This window comes from Chaetodon auriga, chromosome 10 (genome assembly GCF_051107435.1).
Source record: "Chaetodon auriga isolate fChaAug3 chromosome 10, fChaAug3.hap1, whole genome shotgun sequence".
Classification (NCBI taxonomy): domain Eukaryota; kingdom Metazoa; phylum Chordata; class Actinopteri; order Chaetodontiformes; family Chaetodontidae; genus Chaetodon; species Chaetodon auriga.
The window spans coordinates 4,589,559-4,616,070 of NC_135083.1; the positions used below are offsets into that span (position 1 = coordinate 4,589,559).

The 26,512-nt window shown below is 45.0% G+C and overlaps 1 protein-coding gene across 4 annotated transcripts in view; it reads left to right on the plus strand.

Annotated features, from left to right (window-relative positions):
* magi3a (membrane associated guanylate kinase, WW and PDZ domain containing 3a) overlaps positions 1-26,512 on the plus strand; it is a 104,898-nt gene that overhangs the window by 40,201 nt on the left and 38,185 nt on the right. For all 4 annotated transcript variants that reach the window (XM_076740545.1, XM_076740547.1, XM_076740546.1 and 1 more), the window contains exon 2: positions 24,425-24,541. In XM_076740545.1, coding sequence (XP_076596660.1) covers positions 24,425-24,541 — 117 coding nt within the window. The remainder of the gene's footprint in view (positions 1-24,424; positions 24,542-26,512) is intronic.

Consider the following 26,512-nt stretch of genomic DNA (forward strand, 5'->3'; position numbering starts at 1 on the left):
AGTAACCGAAATGCAATTTTACTACTAGTCTGTGATCTTACAAGGAGAACATTAGGGATCATCACAGCTGGTAAGTGCATACATCTTAGCTGGATGCTCGCTGCCTGCCTGCCCCCTGCTGTACCTCGCCTGCTCTCTCAACTTTTGTCAGTGCTTCTGTTTTTTACAGCGGTGAATGACACCCTGAAGCATAAAATGATGCTCCACACAAACTTTGGTTTGTGTCACGTCTCTCCTTATGAAAGATAGGTGTAAAATGGAGGCGCTTTCGTCCTTCGTAGTGAACGGCGGCTTGACTTCTCGTCAATTTCAATAGATTCGAAAAGTGACAAGTTTACAGGCTGGGGGAAGCTTCTCAAATCAATCCCGCAGCAAATGCGCTTCTCAGGCTTTTACGGCTCTGCTTAGTTTGTGCAGAGAAGTGAAAAATGTGGCTAATTGCACTGCTTTTGTTTTAAAGAGATAACCACAGGTAAGACACGAAATAAGCAGCCCTACAGACGGTGGGAATCTGAAGCTGAAAAGATTTTTTAGTTTCACTTCAACTCGCAAATCTTCCTTCGAACCCCAAGAGCTGCCACAGAATATGAAATAGATCTCTTCAGCTCTCACAACCACAGCGGATCCTGAACTGAGAATAGAAAGGTGGATGTCAGCTCGATCTCCTGAGCTTTGATTGCACATAATGTTGCACATTCACAGCTCATGGGCTGGTAGCATCTGCGGCGTGAAAGTTCAAACACTGCCTAGTTATGTAATGTTATTAAGCCTTAGATTGTGCACTACTTAAGTGGAAGCATCAGGAACATTAGTTACAAAAGAGTTTAATTCTTACAAAGGCACTTAAATCAGTTTGAATGGACTGCAGCAGTTTAAAATGAACAGCATCAGTCTTAATATAATGGATTAGCATCTCACACCTCTACTCCGCTCGGTAACATGGACTCTTCATCCATTTTCAGCAAAACTGCTCGCTCCAACCCAGCCAAGCCTTAATAGGAAGTTTATGCTGTGATGTGAGATGAAACCTCTGCATAAATACAGCAGCACAGTCCAGAGGCAAAACAGGCAGATGGCTGTGATTAGGAGGACTGGACCTGTGAAATGAAGGCTGAAGGGATGATCAAAAGTCCTGGAGGAGTAAGAAGGAGGAGGAGGAGGAGGAGAAGGAGGTCAGCCTGTACTAATATTGAGTATCTCTTGCATGCTGCTGTGGAGAGCAAAGTAGAAAAAAGGTGGGACGGGTTTGTGGTGTTATGTCTCGCTGGGTTCAGGAACAGGTTATTAAAGTCGTAGATATTCACACCTCTCATTATCTCTCCGAGCAGAAGCCTCGATCACAGTTCCATCTGTGTTTGAATGATGCTTCCACAGCTATGAAGGCACTGTTGTGCACTCCCACCTCTGTGAGGAGATAGCATTGAAACAAGCCACGAAAATGAAATGCAATTAACTACAGACCTTGGGAGGAGATGCCTTATGGGTCTTGGATGGGCAGCTTTTAAGGTTTTGTCTCATCACATCAATGGAGAATGCAGAAACAGACAGACAGAAACACAGCTTTTACATCTGCTTTTCATTAAGCCCCTGCTCGGCCTTGGCATCTCTTCTCCTCACCCTCCCCGTAAACTCCGTAACAACAGTGAGCAGAGCTATCAGACACCCTGAACATCGTCCGTTTTGTTCGTCTTTGTAAACCCACGCACACAATAGCCAACAGGACAGATGGACCAGCCTCGATAACATTTCCATCAGATCTGCCTCTGAAGGCCGTTGGAGTATCTGCACACTCAGACCCTGTCGGGCTGAGACGCTGGGCTCGTATGGCCCAGCCACTCTGCAGACAGCTTGTCAATATGCTGAGTCACTGGAAAGATCAAGGTTGACAGGCCTTTGAGAGAGCCCCAAGCAAAGCAGCCCCGAGAGAGGAGGACAACTTTCAGAGAGCCGCTCAATAATAGGTCTTATAGAGAAATTCAGGGGTCACTCAGAGGGACATGGGTGGGCAGCAGAAAAGAAATGTGCGACAGGTGGTGAGCATCGACATCTGGCCAGGCAGCGAATGCTTGTTCCAATATCAGGAGCTGCAGAGGTTTGTAATGACGGATCATACATGTGTCAACAGATGTTACTGTTAGCTTAACACTAAAGACACTCGTGAAAATATTGTAGATGTATTCATGGAGGGATTATAAGATGATGGCCCCCCAGCCGGAAAGAGACACACTGAGGGAGACTCACAACGACCACAAACAACGTGGTCGCTTCATGGCTCTTTGTAGGCTTGTGTTTCTTTGTGGCTTGTTTGCATCTCTTTGTGGTCATTTTGTGTTTCTTTGTAGTCAGAAGTTTTCAGGCCCAGGTGCTCGGCCCGTTCAGTAATCCGTTGGTACATATATCAAAACTCAAGATAGAGACGAGTCTCCATTTAAAGAGATGGGAGGCTTAGTCACACACAAATCAGTTGGCAACAAGGAGAAGCTCCTTCTCTTCACATTAACTGTAGCCTCCAAATGTTCGTGTAATCTAAGCAGGCCGTGTAACTTTGAGCTTTGAGTTTGAACAGGGAACACATGTATTGATATAAACGCCTTCATCCAGGTTGGTGACTTAAATCAGAGTTTAAGCAGTTGCCATCAGCCATATCTGTTACCATACCTCATCTTTCATCACAGTCAGAACAGTTCAGCGCTGGTTTGGAGCCCACGGAGACAAACAGTCCCCTCGCACCTTGTGATCAGAAAGATCTGTCAGCGTTTTCCTTTAACTCTCTCTCTTCTAGTCTCCTCTGAGGGCCTCAAACTTCTATTTATTCCTGGTGGTTCATTTGAGCTTAATCACATCGCACCAACTAGCAGCCACCTGGGGACGGGCAGAATTAAGCAGTGTGAGGGACCGCCAACAGATGGATGGGGGACCGAGGGCCCCGCTAGGAGTGTGCAGAGAGCCCGCCAGTTAGAAAAAAAATCTCTCCTTCCCGACTCAGTCACAGTGAGAGTAATGACAGGGAGAGGCTGTCTGCAGGCTGACTGATTGTTCTGAGCTGTCCACACCTCAGAGAAAGACTGCAGAAAGCCTTCGAGCTCTGAGGGAGCTGTGATATCTATCTCACTAGTGGGACATCAGAAAAACCGCACCGCATAATGAGACATGACGTATACCAGGATTAAGACCTGTCTGATACAGATGGGGTCACCACTCGAGGGCTGAACAAGCCAGACATGGTAATGTATGTGCATTGTCCTTGATTTTCTGTGGATATGCTCTCTAGTAAAACACCAAGATCCTCAGTCTGATGTCTGTTACAGGACTGAATTTAACCACTGGAGATGGCAGCAGGTCCACGATCCCACCCCTGCTGTACTCCTACAATCTCACTGTGGTAAATTCTTGTAATGAGTTTTTGAAAGTTGTCATAAACAAATGGAGGTCGAGTTATCTGACCTTGATTGTGCGTCCAGCTTGTGGCACGCAGGCGGTTCTCAGACTGCCGAGGGTATAATTTTACCACGTCCTGAAGAGGTGTCAGCACGAAACTGTGCCAGCCACGCTATGTGAATAAGTATGATACAGAAAGTTTTGATGATGTGCTGTCACTGCTCTGCAACTACGGCCATACTGCGCTGTATTTTTAAAAATGGGGGACTGTTACAGGAGAGACACTAGTTTATCTGTGCAGCATCTCTGCAACAGCTTGTTGTTATTTTCCTAATGAATTAGATGAAATAGAAAATTGGCCAAATATGTTTTGTGGCTCTTCTCCAGTTTTCCCAACAGTAAGAAGAGTGTTTGGTTTTCTCACCCCCAACTTAAGGTTCTCGAGGTGACTGTTGTTTTGAGGTGAATGTTTATTTTACTCACTCGTCGCCTTAATTGATTTTGATGCGGAGGATTATACAGAGCACCTTCATTAATGAACCTGTACATTCCAATATGTGTCCAGTGGACGGCAGCCTGCCAGTCTGGAGTAATGAATATGAACAGTGCTTGTTTTCTGTGCTGATTTCATTCATATGACCTGTTGAGAGTGCTCGTCATGGTCTGTGCACACGTCACATCTCAGCAGATCTCGTGTCAGATCAAGTCATCATTGAAGAATTGAAGGTGTTATGTTCTCTGTCTTAATATCAGAGCGCTGCTCTCTGATGGAAAAGGGAATTATAGGAGCTCATAATTCAAAGCTGTTTTTTTATTATTACGTCAGTATGAGTTTCACCTGTTGCACCTCTGTGTCTGTGTCAGCCGAGCTGTTTTAAATATCATCTCGGCTCAGTGAATGTCTTCGAGTAGTTTTTGTCACCTGAGCCATAGATGATGTTTTTCTAAATTCCAGCGTCGTTGAATATAACCGGTGGCTCAGACACCTGGACCGTGAAACAAGTGTCACACTTAAACTGTATTTGATGATTGACTGTGTTTCTTTCTCTTTTTTTTCCCATGTGGATTCTCCTCTTCCATCAATTCAAAATCGGTCATGACCATCAGGTAAGCGATGTTTTCTTTTTTCAATCGCTGAAAATATGTTGTTACTGTTTGTCTGCTGCAGCCCTCTTTGCACTGTTAACCTGCACAGTGATAATGGAGCGAAGTTTGAATCCACTGTCTTTGCTCGGTTGGTTATTTGTTGCATTCATCTTAACATGTTCGACCAAAGTGCTCAAAGATGAACTGAATCTCACAAGCAAAGGCTCAATCTTCAAACGCTGATTCTGACAAAGTTTTCATAGGATAAAAGCATGAAGTGATGACATTTTATACCAAAAGGTCCACAGTTTACCATTTGTAGCTTCTTTGCAGCAGCGTCCATATTTGAAGCATTCTAGTCCACCACGAGCTCATTGGTTCCGCTATTAAATTCCTTCAAAGTCTTCACTACACATATTATATGAGTCTGGACAGACATGGATACAAATGCAATTTGACTGGTTGGTGGAGGCATGCAACCACGAGGCGGTGATTCTAGTTTTGCATAATTTTGTTTATTTTCTTCACTGACTGCCTCCCTGCCCCTCAAAAGCCTGTAGATGCTTGTTCTAAGTAGGTTAACTCAGCATGCCCGCCTCTCTGAGCTGCGATGTTGTGCTGGAAATGGTTATTTTCCATCTCGTAATGTCCTGTTAGGTCCTGTAGTGGTTTGTATGTGGAGAGCAGAACATTGGTGACCTGACGCAGCCCTGCTATTTCCCTGAGAGGGAAGTTTAACAAAAACCTCCCTGGGCCACCTCGGCCTATTGCTCAGTAGACTGCTAGCGGGGTGTTATCTCTGCCTACTTTGTAACCTGTCCACAGCCAATCACATTCAGAGTTTGACAGACTGCGAACCTGATGATACCTTATAGCCTGGGAATTAAGGCCTTTTGCAGCTGCTCTCATCCAGCCGGCTATTACGGCACTGTGGAGTAGCATGCTGCCAGTTTTCAAGGACAGCTAGAAGTTAACTTGGCCTCTCTGCATTCAGGCATTCTGTCTGATTGACCTCAAGTGCACCAACTACTGCCTCTCCACCGTGTATTAAGCATAGCCTCTCCAGCATCAATCATTCTGCCATGTACCACCAGGGAAATTAGGCCATATGGTTATGTATTATCTTAAGTCCTTGGTAATCCTTGGTAGGAATGGCAGGACTTGTATTTGATATGTGCCTTATGACGATGGCTTGTCCTTGTGGTCTCTGTGTCACAGTCAAGTTGTTGCTAATTGTTGAAATGAGCAGGTTGCAGCATCACTCTGTCAGCTGTTGTCTGAGCAGCAATAAGAGTCAGTGTAATCCTCTAAAGGCTTTCGCATTCTCCCAAAGAAGGGCTGTTCTGAGAGTGGCAAAAAGCTCCTTGTTCTGGGTGTGTGTTGCACAGTTTTTGTACTTTGTAGAGCCAGACCTTCCCTCTGCAGTGACTGGCCAGGTGGGGAAATGGGCAGAGCTCAGGGCGCTCGGCAAATTCTTTTCTCCACTTTCCAAAAGTTTCTTATTCCTGTGCTGAACTGCATCAAAAGGCCTTTCCACGGAAGACATTTTGACATGTCACAGCAGGAAATGGTGTAAATAATAAAATTAATGGCGGCTGAATTCCATTTGGCTGCTTCAGTGTTCAGGATCCCAGTATTGTGCACGCTAGGTCACTGTCACACGGTCACGGCTTACAGCGACACTTGAAAAGAGCGGAGTCATTGTTGAAGTTATTTTATGCTTTTCCCACTATGACAGGTCAAAATGTTGACTATGAAAAAGTCCCGTTGCCTCCATGTTGGCAGTGATGGAGAGGTGGAAAAGTGGAAAGTGTGACTGAAACTGGGATCAAGCTCTGAGAATCAGCCTTAAGAGATATGGTCCTGTGGACAGCGTGTCCCCACTCTACAGTTTTGAATCAGTCTTCAACGCACACTCGGAAATGTTACTGCCGCTGTCCTTCCTGTAAATGCAAAATTCTGTCCCTGAGGTCTTGTACCATCGATTTCCTCTGCTTTATAAACTCTGCTCCTTACTATGACAGTGAGCTTCTTGTTTGAACCTCACGCTTTAACTTAGGAAAAGGTAAGTGCTCTAAAAAAGTTTCCACATTGTGGTGCTGCTCAGTTTGAGTCTATTTCCACCTGAAGTTCTCTGCAGAAAGATCAGAGTATACATGTGTACGTGAAGTACAGATTTCTTTGTGCTGATGTTCAGTCGGACGTCGAGTGTGTTTGAAAGAATGAAACTCCTTCAGAGGTCCGGTGTGATCATGTTTGCAACTCTTTCTAATCGTTTGCATCATCATCATCGTGGATGGAGCTCAAGTCCAGATAAGTTTGTAGTGGGAGTTTACGGCACAGAAAACTCAATCAAGTTAAAGCAGATGTTAACGTATTTCTTTTATAAACAAAGTTACTCCTTTGAAATGGAGTAAAACGCGTTCGGTCACGCCGCGGCAGCACTATATATTCCCAGCAGGATGGAGAACTGTGTGTGACACTGCTTTTATTTCTTGATAAAACAACCTGCACAGCGTATCTGCACAGTCACCACGACTGAAATCCCAGAAGGCATCAGGATGATTGATGCTTCTCTCTCCTGATTGCCTCCCTCTTTCTTCTCCCCCAAAACAACTCAGGCATGAATGCAGCCCAGTAATGAAAAGACAACACTTTGAATCCACTCTGACACTAATCTGACGTCACGGCTCTGCGCTACTCCAAGGCTTTTGTTTCTGGCAAACGACTGAAGGCTACCTTTTCTCAATTATGTAGACAGTCAGCTTTTGACTTACCCACTTCCTTTTCCTTTGTCTGACTCTGTCTATGTCTGTCTTTGTTCCATCAGACAGCTTCGCAGCCTAGTGAACTCCTCGCTCTGTGTGCACAGCATCTAATATTTATATGGAGTATGAAGGCGGATGGCATGCCAAGCAGCCAAACGCCATGTGAAAAAGCCAGTGGAGTCTTGATTGAATATATGCAGTGTTGGCAGGCTGGATTTGACACACAGTGATATCATAGCACAGAAGATGCAAATCTTTGATACTCTGCCTCTCGCCTCCCTACGTCTGTCTGTTTTCTATTTTTCATCATTATTATTCTAATTCAAAAGGGCCCCACAGCAAGCTGCATCCAGTCAGGGCTGCCGTTCCAACATTTATCCTTGCAGAATTCAATTTCGTTTTTCCCTCTTTGCCTTTCTTTCTCGCTTTCATTCATCCAAAACCTTGAGACGGCTTTTATCATTTTTCATAACAATGTCCCAATATCATAAATCTGAGCCTATGTTCATTTCACACCATGTTTGGCGTGATTGTGCCAGGGGCAGGAGGGGAGGACAGATAGAAGTGACATCAATCACAGGCTGGTTCATCACTTGGCTTGCCCTCAGACAACAGCGTTTAGAGAGCAATGCTGCCGCTTCCCGAGCTGTTAGTGTTTACAGCCTGAGTCTGCTTTTCTTTTAAAGCCGGCTTTTTATCTCCTCTGTGCTTTATCAATCTGAGGGGCTCTCTCTTTGCTCGTTTTCTTATCTGATCCTGGGGTCATAAAAGAAAACTGCTTGCCCGGTTGATAATAAGACAGCTTCATTTCAGGGTATGACTTACAAGATCCCAGTCCTTGTTTTAATGTTATTTCCTGACTTTCAGTGTAAAATAGATTTCTTTGTTGTGGCTGAATTTTAGCTGAAGTGGTGAAAGAAATATAAGGTTAATAAATGTAAATGCACGTTATAAAATGGATGCACGTTTATATATTTATATGTTAGTATGCAGATTTAGTGTGTTAGCCTTGCCAGCGATGAGGCTCTTGGGATGGCAGCGTCGGTCCACCACTTTAATGCGCACTGAAATAACTGGAAATGTGGTGCAGACGTTCATGGTCCCAGAGGATGAATTCTAATAACTGTGGTGATCCCCTGACTTTTCCAGCCGTTCCTCACCAGAAAAACAGCTGTATAGGTCGTCTGTGGAAGCAGGTTATTATGACCAATATTTACCTTTATTGTTGGGTTGTGAGCTCAAGTGGCGATAGCAGTTTTCACGGGAGCAAAGGAGGAAGTCAGGTGATGTAGTATAATAGCAAAAACGCAGGACTGTCACTCAGGAGACCCCTGTGGTGCAACGTCACTCACATAACAGTAACGTACTTATTTTAATGTAACTGATCGTTTCCCAACCCAAACCAAGGAGTTTTGGTGCCTAAACCAAAGCAAACTGTGACTGTTTGGCATGATGAAGGTATGGTGTACCTGTCGCACTCTCCAACAGTCATATGTGTTGTTTTTGGAGCAGGCAATCAACCTGTTCAGCCGTTAAGGTATGAATATGCGTGATATTTATGGCAAAATGTCTCCTCTACTTTTGCGTGAGTGGTCAACGAAACTACAGAGATGATCTTCACTTCTTCTTCTACTGTTGTTATCAGGTCAGACTTTAGCTTCTGACCAAATACCTGCAAAACTGCAAAGTGCAACCACGCTCTGTTTTGATGTTGAACACAGTAAACATTACCTTCTAACCATCAGCATGCCGCTGCGATCATGCTGATGTTAGCATTCAGCTCAAAAGCACCACTATGTCAGAGCTGCCTGCATGGCTCTACACTCTTTTTTTTAACCCTCCCTCTGTAACAGAGGAGTTTTAGCTCACTGGTAATGTGGGAATGTCTTTCATCAGCATTTGCAAGCCTGGGTGTTGGTAGAGTGTGCACAGTGTTTTCTCCCTGCATATGATACTGCCTCATATTTGCTTCCATAAGTTCAACTTCTGCCTCATCTGTTAATAGAAAGTCCTGAAGAATTGTTTTCCCAGGAACGTTCTGTAGCTTACGATTTCCCGCACAGATAAACAGCATTACTGAATTTCCTCCGTTTCTTCTGTATCTTGACTGCTGACTGACGGAGGCCCACATCTTGAGATGTGCTCTCCCTTTGCGGCCCTCACCAGCTTTATGAGCGTAACAAACTCTTCCTCTGAGGGTCAGTGCGAGCTTCAGCTGACAGCAGGCCTGTTTCACAGTGCTGCCTGACCCCTCCCAAAATGTGTCTCTGGCTAACGGGTTGCTGGATCATTTCTCAAGTCAGTTCCTCCCATCTTTATTTACTTGTTTTACTTGTTTCACATTCTTTATTTTGTCCCGTTCTGTTGGCTGAGGCCAATTAATTCAGACTAATCAAAAATCATTCAGTAATAAAGGTAATTCCAAAGGCTTCCCAAACATTTCACACTCGCACTTGAAGGCATCCTGTTGGTTTTTGTGTGTGCCCCCCTCTTGAGCCTGTTTGCTGAACACTGCTGTGTTTTTTTTGTCTCCATGTGAGAACAGTGCCAATGACTTATTAATGGCTCTGAACAGAAAGAAGTAGAAAAATGGTTTAATGTTGAGGCAGTTCGGTTTATAAATGAGACAGTTCATCATCCACACGGCTTTTCCTTCCTGCGTGACGCCTCTACACTCTGGAATAGAGCAGGTCAAGGGGGCAGGAGCTTCACTGGGCTGTCTAAAGTAAGTAATAACGATAATGTGAAATAATCCATGCATTACACAGAGCTCCCTGGCAGGCCTAGTAAATTTGATGCTCAGCTAATTACGCTGGTTTACACTCTGGCAGCTCACATACAGCACAGTTTCATTATCTTTGTGTTCTCCAAGAGTATTTGATCCAAAGATGGTGAGCAAAGTCAAAGTGGGCCTGAGGACCAGATACAATTAGTTAAAAGTCTTTAACACAACAGTGAGTGATGCCTCCATCTGAGTCAGGCTGTGGGATGAAAACCGGACTGTTGTGTAACGGCGTTTCCTTCGCCGCCTCTGCCGGCTAATTGAAAATGTATTTATTCCTCTGAATTAGCGCCTGCTCTCAGCTCTCCCTCCCTCCCCATTAAGAAGATTGGCTGTGAGCATTTAACTTGGTCCATCCACTTAGGGGTGAAATGGTTTGAAAAAGACTAATCATCATTGCCATGGGTTTGTGTCGACTTGATTAAGTGGCAAAATGCCTTTGAAGTGCCAAAGTTTGATATCGGCATATGTGCCGGAGTTTCCCAAGAGGGGCTTTACTGGGGCAGAGCAGGCCAAGATGCTGTATGATGTCAGTCCACTTCAACAGAGCAAATTTAGTTTATAATTGCCTCTCTCTGTTCTTCCCTCTCCACTGTTGGTACTGATACCATTGAGGGGAACGGTGAAGTTACAGACTTCACAGTGTGACCTTGTGTGTCAATTTAGGACATTTTTCATGATAAATATTTTCTGGCGGAAGTCCGTCCCCCTCCCCTCCTCCTCTTCCTCCTCTGCTCGCTGCAGTGTGTTAACCAGGCCAGGCTAGCACGAGGTGTGGAGTGGAACAGATGTCATTATGCATGCCTCTGTAGATTAGCTAATCACAGGCACCACCTGGGTGTGCTGATTGCTATTAATCCACTATTGTAATTGAAAATTAGGGGTTGCACCGCGAAAGCACGCTGTCTCTTTTCTCCTCCGTCGGCCCTAATAGATTCCTTACGCCTGCTTCCTGACAGACTTGTCATTCACACTGAAAGCAGTAATACAGCATGAAGCCCAGAGGTGCAAAGCTATGGAAATGCTCTGTTATGACTGACATAATTGTGCTGTTGGCTACCTAATATTACAGTGGTGCTATTTAATCTGTATGACCATTTCGCAATTGGCACAGCTGTGTAAATGCAGGAAGCAGTGTTTACAGGCAAACAGGGGCAGCGTGGTCGAGTGTTAAAAACTCTTTCCCGAGGACGCTCAGCCTGACTGCAGCAAACCTCGCCTCCGCAGTTCAACCAGGACTATGAATGAGTGTGTAGAGTAATTGATAATGAAGTGATAGCGAGGCTTTCGAGGCAGATGCAAAGTGGAACATTTCCGTCACTCCGTCGACGCGTGGCTTCCAATCTTCCTCAAAGGTGACATTAATGAGAGCCCCTGACTGCGCTGTGACCGGTCAGCTGCCGGTGCAGTTTTTAGAAGCATTCACCTGATCTACCATCTCGGGCGAGTCCGCTCAGCGCCAGCTTTTTAGCAGGACCGTCCACGAGTTGCCCTCTAATGAGCAAACCCTGCATTCGCTGAGCGATGCCAAGTCACAGAGCCCAGTCCTCATCCTGCTGCCAGCTCATTGCTCCCTCTCCCATTGATAATCCTGTACAGAAATATTCTCAGGGAAAGCGGATTAGCGTGCAGAGTGGTATGAATTCCCCTACAGTTGTATCTCACAGTTAATTAAATTCATCATTGTCTTTATCATTGGCGTCCTCCTTCTCTTTACTCTCGCCGGGACGTGTGCTCTAATAAAGGGACGTCCTGTTTGAGTAATTAAGCCTAATGGATTCCCCTCACCTGGGGACTCGTGTCCTTAATCTGCTCATCCACCTGTGGGCGTGTGTGTGTGTGTGTGTGTGTGTGTGTGTGTGTGTGTGTGTGTGTGACCTCATATAGATGGTTTATTGGTGTGTTGTTCATGCATTTGGCTATTGGCAGTTTTGTTAGTGTGTTATTGAACAAAAGGTCACAGGGGAATAATCCCTCACACCTGTTATGTAATATGTTAAAAGTGCACACTCACATGCACGCACACACACACACACACACGCACACACACACACGCAGTTCCATTGTTAAGTGTTTGTTTTTAAGTGTGCAAAATTAAAATTCAAGGCATTTCTCTCATGTGACAAGGCAGTAAGGCACTGTTGGTACAGTTCCCCCCGAGATGGATTTGAAACTTTCCCAAAAATCTTTTTATTCTGCTGTATAATAACTATCATTTTCCTCTCAGGGAGCGCCTCAAAAGAATCCCCTTGTCAACACCACACTAAGTTCCCTAAGTACCTTCTGAACGTCCAAAGATTGAAGTTTGAAGATCTTATAGTGAAAAAATTCCCTGAAAGTAAACCAAGAACAAGTAAGGCTCGTGGTATCCTCTTTAATAACTCGGGTTTGTGTGTGCAGCCGTCACTCTAGCGCTGTCACGCTGTTCCACTCTCTTCTCCTTCAGTGCTGCCAGCGCCAAACTTGTTTTTCATAGCACTCGACACATAAGAGCAGGGTTGTTTTGATGCAGAGCAAGACACACTTCTCCACGCTAAGGCTTTCAGCTGTCAAAAGAACCTTGAGGAGTGTGCGAGGAGAGCACAAAAGACGCGAGGAACCTTTGTCTCCGACTGCCTAGCGGGGCACGTCCACCTCGAGCTGTGGATGAGGGCGCTGGAGGTGGACACATTTATATGTCGCTGCATTGACTATCAATACACACGTAAACATTTTTCCTTCGTTCTCTCTCCGTTTCTCTTTCTCCTCTCCTTCTCCCTCCCACATGCTTGACCTCTTATTAACCCATGTGTGTTGTTCCTTGTGTTTTTTCAGTGTCATATCTCCTTGTTTTCCTGTGTTTTACAGCGCAGCACTTCCCTGTTTGGGTGTATCAGAAGAGCATCTGTGGCAAAATAACCCAGATAATTATCATTGAGTGAGTCAGTGGGAGTGAGTCAATGTGTTTGTGGTCAGGGGTGACCATGTCCTCAAGCATTTATTGACGTTTCAATATGTCTCTGAAATAATATCTCTGTGGTTTTGTGCTTGCATGTGCAGTTTGTCTGGAGAGGTGGTGTTTGTGAGGTTGGGGGTGATGTTTTCGTTGATGCTGGTCCACTGAATCAGTTGCATTTTTGTCCGGCTTGCTCACGCACTCGACCCTCATTCTTCTGTCATCATCGAAACCACCCTGCGCTGTCTAAGGTTAACCTCTCAGGGGGGCGACCTCTCCTTTTGTTTGTACGTGTGTGACTGCGTGAATGATCTCAGTGATCTCAGTGAGTCAGCAGGAACCTTCACACATGGAACGAATCAGTCGACCCCCCCCCCAAGCAGAAAGCTCCGGCGAGCTATCTCTGTGACATCATACCTCTAACAAAGACCAGTGGATCAACAGGGAGAGGACTCTTCTCTATTAAATCAGTTTTAACTGGATCAGTCCCTGAGCAGCACAGCACCATGACTCACCCACTCAGGCTGGGTGTCATTACTGCCACGCTCTCCGTGTGCTCCGTTCCTTCCTGACTGAAAGCCCCTTATGTTTTGAAGATGCTAAAAAAGCACCTCAGGGCTTTGCTGGATCATTGAGACATTCAGCTGTGGATCAACAAATGTGTACCTTTTCCTTTCCGGCCTCTTTCTTAAGCTCTGCGGTGCAGCCTGTAGGGAGCAGTTGGAGTTGCTGTTGTGCATTTCCTCTGTCCGACACTTACCTGCAAACACAGATACGCACACGATGTGGTCCCTCCACGCACTGTGCAGTCTTTAATGACAGGGTGTTGGCTGACTCAGTCAAACCTCATTTCTATCTCGTAACAGCAGCAAGCACACAGATGTTCGTTTCGATTCGCTCCAGTTCACCCCCCCCCGTCCTTGAGTCCCTTGGTCATGTGGAAGAATTATTTATTAAACATAACTAACGTCTGCTGGGCACAACTGGAAGAATACAAATTTCAGTCATCAGAGAGAGCCGCAGACACAGCAGGAGGTAAATATTCAGTTGACATTCAGCGGTTGTAGGGAGGTTTCGCCTCTGATTCTCTTCATATCTGCTCTCTGGTGTCTGACTGCTAAAGCCTTTTCATCTGCTGTGAGTGACTGATGTGGCTGCCCTCTCCTCCCTGGGCATCTGCCCAGCTTATTGAGCAGCCCCTTGTGTGTGCCTTCAAAGATATACAGATAAATCACGGGATAAATGTCAGCATCCAGTGGCCGAGCGATGCCTTCACTGAGCTAAAGTCATACACCTACCCCTGCGCTCAGCAGCCCTTCCACCGTAACTCCATAACCCACACACAAACACACAGAGGCACACACATCTCTCAGTGAGAGGGATGCTAGGTGGACATAGGGCTGAAATGACTGAAGTCCAGCCAGCTGACTCATTCCAGTGACAGGCGAGTATCACTCTGCTGCCAGAGGCTCCAGCACATGATGGATGGATGTAATGTAGGAGAGTGGCTTTTCTTCATGCGCACCATCCCCACCTGACCCCCTGGAGATGGACGACTGGGATCAGGCTGCCGCTGTGTGTGTGTGTGTGTGTGTGTTTGTGTGTGAGAGAGAAATAGTGGATAAACCATTCCCTGGGCCTGGAATTAGTTTTTCGTTGCAGCTACTGGTGACAGCAGGGAGCAAAGTGAAGGACCAGCCAAGGACCTCAGCAGTGACTGATGAAACGTAGGATCTGCAGAGGTTATACTAATTACTGAATACTGAGTTTGCTCCTCTGTGTAAACCACATTTAAAATGAGTTTTGATCCGTTTTCCTTAAAACGTCCTTTCATGCAAATATTATTTCCTTCATCAAAACGGTCTCACCACAAAGTCCATTTTGAAGCTGTGCTTGAGCTTCCTCTGCAGAGGGAGTTTGCCCAGTTGGCGCTGAATTGTAGATTCTCATCCATATCGGCTTAAAAGTTGAAATTGAAAGTTTGGTCTTGACTTTGGAAACAGCGGCTGACAAAGCGACCTCACCTTAAGGTCTATTTAGTAGCCGTTGAATGAGCTTGCTCCGGAGATTCAAGATTTCGATCTCAACTTCTAAACAGACAAGGATGAGACATCCTAAATGTTCGGGCGGACTTTAGCTTTAGGCAAGGCATGCAAATGCCTGGAGCCCCCAACTTAGAAGACCCCTGCTAGCTCTAGATATACCACAATGTTTAGATATGAAACATAGTGTACCATCACTGGACTGGCCACTTCTGCTGTTGCTGCACACCATACAGTTAATGATGATAATACAGGTTAGAAAAACTGAATTAAAAAGAGAGTGAAGAGAGACAGTGCAACAATGGTTCCAGTCAACAAGTTATTTCAGTCAAAGCAGTAATACTACAGTATCTTTAGAAGTCCTGCATTCAAAGTTTTACTCGCAAAGTTTTTCTCAAGTGCACAGGGCTCATCGACAACATGCACTAAAACTAGTAGTAGTGTGCACACATAGTTTTTCATATTGTAGGTGGGCCCTGGGGCTAATTTCAGCTATAGCTACAGTAATGCACTACAGTGTGTTTTATCACTTGATCGTATTTTGTATCTACAACAGTCTTAATCTGCAAATGTAGTAGAGTAGAAACACAAAGTAGCATTAAAGCACTAAAGTGAACGAAACGTAAGAAAATACTTGCATTATTAAACTGACCGGTGTTCTCACTTGATAAATGGTTGTAATAATTAATCAACTAATTGCTTAATCAGCTTATTGTCCGAGCACTATTGTGCCCATTTCAGCCAAGATGCCATTTAGAGATGTGTATGAGCAGCATCTGGGTCAACAAGAGAGGAACACATCAAATCAGCAACTGCAGCTCCTCGGGCTGCGCTTTCCAATACAGCGCCTCCTGCTCTGTTAGCAGACACGCTGAAAACATCACTGCAGACTACCCACGGCCTTTGAACCGAGCTTCACACACACATCCAAACCAGCAGAGCAAATACCTCAGCGGGTACCTGTCCCTGTCCCGTGCATGTAAATCTCTACTGACACATTTCATTCCAGCAGATACTCAGTGATACCGCATTGTCGCCATCACAGAAAGTCTCTGATATGTAACAGTGTCATCTGTGTGTGTTTTCAAACCTCACAGCATCCTTTTTGGGGGTAAAATGTCAGCAGTGTTTGCGTGTGTGTGTGTGTGTGTGTGTTTGAGAGAGAGAGAGGAAAAGAGCGAGATAGAGAGACTTTTGTGTCCACTGGGGTTCTCTCTGATGCATCAGGCGGCATATTGTCAGTGACAGCCCAAGTTATTGAGGCTAAGAGCACATCACTTTACTTGCTCTGCAGAACCGTAATCCACAGAGCTGCAGAGGCTGCTGCCCCAGCTACCTCCATATGGTTCCTCTCTCAGATCCTTCAATAATACACTGATTGATCTCTCCCCATGTCGCTTCTTTCATTCTCTCTGATCCGCTGATGACGATGAAACCGTCTGTCTCCCTCTCTGTACGATGGGATGTAAAGATCGCTCTCTATCATGGAGATGAGGCGACAAAGATTGTTCGATTCTTTGATCTCTCAGTCAGTCTCCCTTGAAGCCATTGTGCTCGTGTGCAGCATGAGGGGGTATTTTTGTTTGTCCGCGGGTTTGCGTGTTTGTGTGTGTACAGCAGGTGTATGTGTGTGTCTGTGTGCAGATAGGCAGATGGAGGTTTCAGACCACAGCAATGGCAAACAGCAGCAGGCTTTTGATGATGCACAGTGCAGAAGGGAGCTTCTCTGCATCACACGGCCTCCACACAACAGATGAACAGTGGGGCAAAGAGGAAATGTCCATGGAGGCTGGTGCGCACACACAGACACACACCTCTGTCCTTGTGAGGACCCTCACTGACATAAGCATTACGTTGCCCCTTACACTTACCTTAAACATCACAACTAAATGCCTAATTTACCTTTAATGCAAAGTCTTAATCTTCAAACAGCCCTTTGAAGTTGTGAGGACTTCCAAAAATGTTCTCACCTTCCAAAAATGTCCTCACTCTGTTGGTAAAAAACTTGTTCCTCATTAAGTAGCAAGTACAAACATACACACACACACACACACACACACACACACACACACACACAGAGAAATGTGCACAGATAACCATTTTCCACCCCTCCTGAGCCCTGCTGCATTATGTTAACATTTTCATCCAATCATTTTATCTTGTTTGTATGCTTCACAAGGCAAGGTTAACCTCACTGTTACAGGTTTAGAGCTGTGCATTTTAGAGTGGACGAGAGCTGCTGAGATATTGGAGCCTAGAGATGAAAGCAAAACCAGCAGCTAAAAAGAAAAGGGCAAAAGCCTAAAGACACCTTGTTAAAAATCTTGGTCTATTCATCCTGTCTACCATCCTTTCTCTCTCTGCTCTTCGGTATGCCTGGTCAAAATACTAGAAAAGTATGCTTGAACAATGCCCTTGGCGGAGGAGGTCTCCATGACTCGTTAAAGCCTGTCTTGCTTTATTGACCTGATTTTTCTTTCTGTTCTTTCTCAGTTTCTTATTTTGCCTCTACACTGTGGCACACAGGCCTTTGGCCAGGGCACTAGTCTCAGTGTGTGGTTCTGTATTGAATTATACACTTTCCAGAATAACAAACCCGCTGTGGAGGTGGTCAGTAATGAGTAAACTGAATCATTTGTGCCACTGACAGAATCTGTCGCGTTTAGCATTCGAGCTTCCCTCATCGGTAAATGGGACCGCCATTGTCAGCTCAGCCATGATCTGCATTATGTCCTGGTTAATATTCTTATTCCTTTCATACCCAATCATGATACTATCACCTGTTGCCAATAAACCTGTTCGCCTGTGAGATGTTCCAAACAGGTGTTTTTGGAGCGTTCCACAACTTTCCCAGTGTTTTGTTGCTCCTGTCCCAACTGGTTTGAACATGTTGCTCAAATCGAACTCAGAATAAGCATATGTTTATGAATCTATGAAGTTGATGAGTTCCTATTGAGTATATGTCAAAATTGATTAGCAACATTCTGTTTTATTTATGTTTTAGACATAGTCTGGGGAAAAAGATACTGTAATTCAAACCACTACAGTTATTTGGTAACTTTCCTCTCTAACATACCAAAAGTCAGCTGTAGAACGTCGTATATTAACACTCTTTGTTATGGATGACATTAATGGGCAGCAAACCACCAACCAGTCCAGCGCTGGTGGGAGTGTCCATTGAGCTGTACTGGACCTGAAAGACTGCAGGGCAGATAGCGGTGCTCAGGCAAGCGTTTGGACATGGATACCGGGCGAAGGAGAGGTTAATGTCGTGATCTGTCAGTCTGCTCCACATCACAGGAAGCAGACAGGAGAGGGGAGAAGGACCCGTCCGCTCAGGATGACCGCAGGGTGGCTGCGACTGTTCTTTCACCTCCCTGCCCCAGAATCCAAAAGGGACAGACAAGCCAGGCTCGACCTTAGTGTTATTTCAGCTTTTTGTTAAATGTCTTCCTCTAAGCCACAATAGGATTATAAAGGACAATCCAAGGTCTTTTCTCACTATCTGTAAAAAAAAAAAAAAAAAGAAAAGCTTGACAGTTTTGTCACATGCTCTAACATAGTGAGTGGTGAGAGCACGGTACCTTGAATTAAAGTGAACTCACCTCTTTTGGCCATTATTCATTACACCGCCCGCACACACGAGCTGGCTAGACACACATACTTCATGTATCAACAGAATAGGTGTGTACTATCAAAATGGCCAAGAAAGCACGGAGCCAGTTTTATCTCAAACATGTAACTAATGGATATTTAGTAGAGTCAGCCAACAATAGCAGGCAAGCCACCCGGAGCCAAGAATATATTTCTGAATGCTGAGTGCTTTGGGACACCATCTGTGTCTATTGCCAAGTGCGCTGATGATTATCACATTGACTATAATAAGCCCGCAACATTAAGCCTGCACGCAATGTGTCGCAAGACCATTCCTTTCAATTATCCGCTTAAAGAGTTGATCGTGCTATTCTGCCAAGGGTGCAGGGATAATGCCATTGTCCTTGTGGCACAGCAAGCTCAAAATAGTACCAAGAGTCACTTCTCCTCGAGCACCTCATCCCTTCAATGTTGTGTAATCGACAGGAATTTGATACTGTTGGCTTAAGAATTCTGCTGTCAAACATGTTGAAATCTTATGATTCAGAATTGCTAAGGATGTAGTTTTTTCGGTATAACAACGTAGCACAGCTACAGTGAGAAAAGGGGATGGTGGAGGTTTTCAGTGTCGTCATTAGCCATTTTATAACAAGAGCACCCAGCTTGTGCAGACTGACCTTATGTTGAGATACAATCATGCTAATTGGATTTTAAGAGGGATGTGTCTAACCTGAGGGGAGAAAAGGGCGATTGGGGACATTGATTTCCTTTGTGTAACATTTTTCATCCTAAAGCCTACCTCCATTCACAATTAATCTCCTGGGCTCTGCAGCCGCTAATTGACTTCACGCTGACTCTTAAACAGTCGCCATAAGAACAAGCAAACGGGAAAACAGCATACCTCTCCCACACTGAGCAAAAGTGCTTAAGCGGAGTGGTGGTAGTTCTACAACCACTATCACTTTCAGTGAACATGGGTTTCAGGGTTGAGACCATTGGCGGTGGAACCCCAAACTCCCGTCTGTCTGTGCCTGCTACTCTTTAGAGAGAAAACAAGACATGCCAGAATTGCAATCTCATTTGTCTCCCTGCCATTTTAAGGATAGAGTGAAGAATCTGGGTGTCGCCAAGATGCCAGTAAACTGTTGATTCTCTCTCTGCCTGCCACACAGAATGAGGCAGGACATTCTGTTGCCCTGAGTTGCCAAATGAACCTAACAAGGTGGTAATTAGCAGATGGCGGGGGCTTCCTCGCTGTTTCCGGAGCTGCACTACTGTCAGGGAATTGCCTCATTAGACGCCCACTGACACCCCTGCTGGTGACATCTCCTCATTGCGTCCGCTCTCATGTAGGAAAGGCATTGTGTCTATGCAACCCCATTGTAATTTAACTGCCTGTTTACTGGGTGCATGGGTAAATATCCTTACTGCTAGTCAATTGTTTTGGCCCTGTTGAAGCGAGGGCCAAGAAGCGAGCCAAGCTGAAGGAATTCAGCAGCAGATAGGTGTTTTCGCTTTTGGCGGAATGGTACTTGTGCCAAATCCTTCCAGCACTCAGACCGATAGTTTCGCCTGAGTGCTCGGTATCAAGTATGCAAGGTTAGTTGCCAGAAAGTTGCTGTAGTTCAGTATTTCTCTCATTGCCAAGTATTCAGTCCTGAGCATCATTTTTAGCGATGCCAGCAGCATAGCTCTGTAGATGGCAATGTCAGTCGGTCTGTCCACCGCTTGTGTCCAGACTGAAACATCTGGGCAGGTTTTAAATGGGAATGGATCAAATTTAGTACAGACATTCATGGTCCCCAGAGGGTGAAGCCTCCTGACTTTCTTTTAGCACCACCATGAGGTTGACATTTTTGTATTTTAGTGAAATATCTCAACAGCCATTGGATGGATTTCCATGAAATTTAGTACAGACATTCATGTCCCCCTCGAGATGAATTCGAATAACACAATGCTACCTTGACTTTTCAATACTTGAGTCTGCAGTTTGTCCAGTACTTTGGTTTTTGACCAAATACCTGTAAAACTATTGACACTCCCACCAGCCTCAGCTGCGTTTAGTGCTAATTATCATGTTAGCATGCTAAGCTAAGGTCTTAAACACCATATCTGCTTAACAGCATGCTAACATTGTCACTGTGACCATGTCAGCATCCTGACATTAGCATTTAGCTCAAAACCCATCCTTGCCCTAGTACAACCTCACAACCTATGGTGTTTACTAATCTTTCTGTATAAAATCCAAACCTCATTGTAGTTTCAAAACCCTGTGGACATTGTAAAGGCTTTGGTGTGCCTTACAGCAAACAGGTTGAGTCAAAAATGGTGCTGCTGCTAACCTTGCTTCATAATCATAGGACTGAAGTTTTTGTCTGGTCTTTTTGCTGAAAAACAGCTTGCCTCTCAACGAAAGACTTTTTGCAAAGCACTTCAATAGTTTTGACGTCAGTTACAGAAAATGACAGATGGTGAGGTGAGCAGAGAGTAGCACTTTCCCATGGCAGATACCAAAATGTGAGCGTCTTAGGGGACCGGGGAAAGGATGATGGGCAGCAGCATGTGGTTTGTTTTCATCTATGTGTGTGTCATGGAGAGGGAAACACAGAAAATGGGGGTTTGGTTATTACATCCATACAGTGCATTTTCAATCTTGACTTAGATCCTTACTTAGATTTTCTTTTATTGATCTAAGTAAGTGCTAAGACCTCGCTTCGTCTTTTCTCGTCTCTTCTCCTCTCCACCTCCTCCTCCCACTCCTTTTACACATAATGTGTAAATAGTGAAAACTAATAGCAGATTTAGACAGAGCCAGAGAGAGAGCTCATTTGCCTCTTTCTCCACTGATCTAAGAGGCAGAAGACAGGCAGAGTGGCGATGCGGTGGAGACAGGTAGATGCACACACCACTTGAAAGGCTTGTGATATGAGAGAAAACAAAAGGTTAAGTGGCTAGTTGTAGCAGAAAGAAAAAGGAGAGATGCCGGGAAGGCCAATAGCTACTCAGAAAGTGATCTTAAACATAGGTGTGAGGAGCCCTGTGGGGATCTGCCAGGCCTGATCAATCTCCACAGTGAGAGAAGCGAAGACGCGCAGTCAGAGATGGAGCGATAGAATAATGTCAGGGGCAAAGAGGCGGGCTGAGTTTTCCACGTGCGTTCCCATGCATCATCATTACTCCTCTCTGCAAACATCCCTCCCCTGCCCTCCCTCGCTCCCTCTGTTTTTAATGATTCGCCATCCTTGAACTGCAGCCCCCCTTTTCCGCACAGCCTCCCCGACACTCCCCCTCTATGAGAGAGTGTCTAATAGCCAGATGACAAGGCACAAAGGCTTCCATTGTGTCCCACATGCCTCATACTACCAGCCTGGCAGGCCAGTGATGCGCTGCCTTGTAACCTAGCGGGAAGCTGAGAGTTGCCGCTCCCTCCCTTTCTCTCCGTTGCTGGAGATATGATGCAGCACGCTAACGCAACCTGACAGGCGGGCCACAAAGACTACCCTGTTAGAAGCACTTGAGTGGGAGTTCGCTTCGGGCAGGGGAGGTGATTTGCATGTGTGTGTGTGTGTGAGAGAGAAAAAGAGAGATTGATTCTGTTGACCCAGTGGGGTATCTACGGTCGGTTGCAGGACTCCTGTGGTAACAATTAGCTCCATCCATTGTCCATACTGAAACCATCTGATCTTTCAAGGCAGTGTGTGAATATGGACCCAGGGTGGCATTCCCAAGCATGATGAAAGCCCTGGCGAAATCCCGCCCCCACCCCCTTCAACATGGGAACAGGCCTGACCCGGCAGGGGAGGGAACGGGATGTATATTGTTTGTGTGTGTTTTGGGGTTTTTCATGTCTCATAGCTTCTGGGAACATGGACCGCAGGCTTGTGGCTTTCCAGTTGCAATGCGTAGCCAGACCCAGCTTTTGTTTCCCTGACCTAGATTCCTCACATTCATTGTGCCAGTAAAAAGTCTATAGAGTTACATAATGGAGAGCCATGCTTCTCTTGGCAGTGGCCTTCACTAGTACCTCTGACATGCTGCAGTTACTGGACTGTTTCAACTTAAGTGAAGCAGCAGGCACACTCGAAAAACTCCAGAAACACTTGAATTATTAGCTTTTGTGTGACGGCAGAGCAGAAGTATTGAGCTGCGTTGAACAAGCAGTAAGCAAGAACCCGAAAATGCTTTTAATGAAAAATATTTTCAACACCACTTTTTGGCAGATGTTAATAGGGGAGAATCGACCGGGCAACATAACGCTGCTGATCTGTGGTCCCAGTGGTAGTGGTTTTATCTCCTTAGGGGATGAGTAAGAGAACTTCATTTCATTTACAATATTTTTGAATTTGGTCTGCTTTTATTCCCCAGCAGCCAAGTCTATCCTTCAGTACTTCCTGCTGAAAATCATAAAAAATGCTGCTCAAGTTTCAGAGTAGAACTCTTGTAGAGTGTGGGATGCGTAGGATGCTCCTCACTGTAAATTTTTCATTCCTCTTACTGTGGGAATATTTCTCTTTGTTACTACGCTGTGTGATTATTTTTTATTCAGTTTCTCTCTGCCAATTTCTGCTGGTCTGAACCCTGCCACTCGTCTGAAAGAGGGACTGTGCGTTTGTGCATTGGTGAACAGATTCAAACTGAGTTAAAAACCGTTTCACATTGCAGTCAAAGCAAATCTGCGATGACTTTTGAGTGTGCCGTTGATCAGCGAAGTAGTGAAAATAAGAAGTGTCTGGAACACGGTGATAAAATATCCATCAGAAGATTCGCCAACAGCAGAATTAATCTCACAATGGGTAAAGCCGTGTATTTACAGTCTCTGTAGGTGTCTTGCTGGGAGAGGTGTTTTATCTTAATAAGTGATGTTCCTCACAGTAGCTCAGTGCACATGTCATTAGGAGTCTGGATGACATTACTCACAGCCTGGCATCTGCTTGATTTTGATTCGTCAACATCTTCTGATCTGGTCTGACCTACGGGATGTTGCGTGAGAGAGTCTGGCAGACGTCGACAGCAAACACTGCTGCGTTCTGGCCTCGCAGAGCCGTGTTTGAGAGCACACTAAAGAGAAGGAGCAGATGTAGAACATGGAGCTAGATTTTGAGGTGTTGCTGCTGCTGCGATGTCTGTCAAAACAACTGTAACATGATGTTTTATGTAGATGGTGGACGCCAGTGCTCAGGTTAATTGCGTACCCCCTGCCTGGCAGCTCGGAAGGGAAAGCGCTGGTTATTGATGCAGCTGAAGCCATATTCAAAGCACATCTTGTGTGTCCTGCTCCGAGGGAGGAGCTGCTGCCCCGCAGGTGGAGCCCACGCCGAGGAAGAGCACTACTAAAGCAAACACAAGGGAAATCTCTGTTTCTTCCTTCTGAGCTACCTCTCTCTGACGTTCTGTCACTCAGAGGAGAATGGCAAACTTACCTCCTCTTGAAGACGACAGCCCCTACACCTCCTCAGTCCATGCTGTTGTTCCCGAGGGGCAACGCTCCTAATGTCTTCTAACTGCGTTTTATAATGCACACATCAGGATTTCAATGAACGTGCCTAATTAATGTTTCATCACATGACAGTTTGGATAGGCCATCTTTGCCACTTAGCACCTCGCCTCCTCAGGTGGAAGTAACTGCTGTCTGGACAAGGGCCCTTTAGATTCGGAGCTTGCAGCGTGTGTCATTGTCCGTCAGAGCAGCAGCTTGTTATGAATTTAAATTTCAGAAGAACGCCTTCTTAATTGTCTCCAAATCAAATCATCAGAGTGGGCGTTCGGTAAATGTGCGCCATGCAGATGCCCTCCTACGTGATTTAATTGTTGGACTGACCCAGATTTCTCTTCCCTCTAGGTAAGGTGTTGAATACGGATTTGCGTCACTACCTCAGCCTGCAGTTCCAGAAGGGCTCCCTGGACCATAAGCTCCAGCAGGTGATCAGGGACAACCTGTACCTGCGCACCATCCCCTGTGAGTAGCTCCCACAGCCTTGGGCACCTCGGTCTCCTCTCTCGCTGTCTGGGCTCTGCTTGTTGCCCCCTGATCCCTCCAGATGGAGCCTGGTCTGTTCTCATCTGTAGCACTACCTGCACCATCCTGCCTTATTTTCTTGTCACCTTTCCTGTCTTTTCAAACGTAGCAGAAGCACCAAATCTTAGGCTTAATATAACTATGAGGTCCGAGGGGAACCTGAGTAGACTTTGACATGAAAGGCTGTCATTACCTAACATGAGTGGAACACAAACTTTATTGGAATCGAGCGCAATGACATGCTTGTTTTTATGTTTAATAGAGTGAGTGTTGAGGCTGAATGTATGAAGTAATGAAGACTTATTTTCAGTTTTCAGATCATAGTCAGGCCTTGGTTATCTTACAGTTAAAGGTGTGAAAGACTTTCTCCATTCTCTCTTTGCTTTCTATACCCAAGTATTTTTTTATCTGTGTGAGTCTGCTCCGCTGCTCCTTTTAGAATAGAAGAATAAATAACCGGGACAGAGTGATTTGTTTTTATACTCGACTGATTTTAAAATGGACAACAAGGCCAACAGGCGTAAATGAAAGAGCAGCTGCAACTCTCTGGGCTGCACAGCTGAGTTAAAAAAAAAAAAAAAAACAACAGAACACATTTACCATTAATCAGTGCTCCAGACGCTGTTTATTATATCTCTCATTTAGCATTTTGAAAGCTCTCGTTTATGACATTATGCATAGAAGAACAGTCATTTTTAAAGCGGCCTTCAAAGATACATTTATACAATAAAGCGGTAATGATTAATTGGAGATAATCACCTTTTTCTGCAGTTTCTCATCTGGCTTAATGAATCTTTGCACCAATTTATTGTACAAATGTATAAAACAATTTCCAGTATAAAACACTATATGAGCCCTAAGCGCTCCTCAGCTATTTACTTATACTATATATTATACATCAGCAGCAGTAAGATCTCTTACATTTCACTTGTTTTGCCCAATTTCCCTCCATCATCATAAAGATTACTAGTTATATAGGCACTGACAGCACACAACATTTTCTAGTTTTACCCAATTCTGAGCATTTGATTCTCCTTCACAGAGCGAACATCAAATACATAAAAACTTGTGCCCTGCATATCCCATGTGAGACGTTGCAGTCTGGCTTCAGCAGCTCAGCATATGTCCCTCGTCCACTCGGCTCATGCCAGCTTGTGCCAGTGGCTTATCACGGCCTCGCTGAACCGCACTGACCATGCGCCGAGCCTAAATAGCCACTACAGCATGATGCCTGTGCTCATTACAGCAGCCCGAATGGCATGTCAGAGTGAGAGAGGCATGACTTCCTGCTTCCACTGCACACAGCGAGGCTTCATTAAGTGTCACACTTGCCTTCCACAAAAGATGACGGGAGCTCAAGACAGTGCCAGGGGTCCAGGGCACCACCAAATCTCTAAAACTCTGAGAAATCCCGACCCTCCACTCCACCGCCAGCAACCTCTTTTTTTCTATCAATCCTTGGGCATTAATATCTGGCACAGCAGGGCAATCAGGTCCACGAAAAAGAAAAAGAAAAAAAAACAAGAAAGGATTGTGAAAATGTTAAAAAAAAAGAAAGGAGCCCCAGGTTTTCAATCTGTCATTTTTTATTTTATTTTTGAGAAGATTGAAGAGGGCTCCTTTTAAGTTTTTAAGCCACAGAGACAAAAGAGAATAGAGCTTTGCATTGATGTCTCCGAACGTGGAATATTTGTCCTACGCCAGAGAAATAAGAAGTTGAAAGCAAATCATAAAAATTGACAATATCAAATAAAGGTTTTCTTGACAACCTCAGATAAAGACTGCATTTATCCAGGGGGCCTATAAATGGTAAATGCAACCTCAAGAAATGAATGACGACATTACAAACGCAAAGCATTAATCAGTGTTGATTCCTCCTTTGAGGAATACAGGACTGAGATCATGAAAACA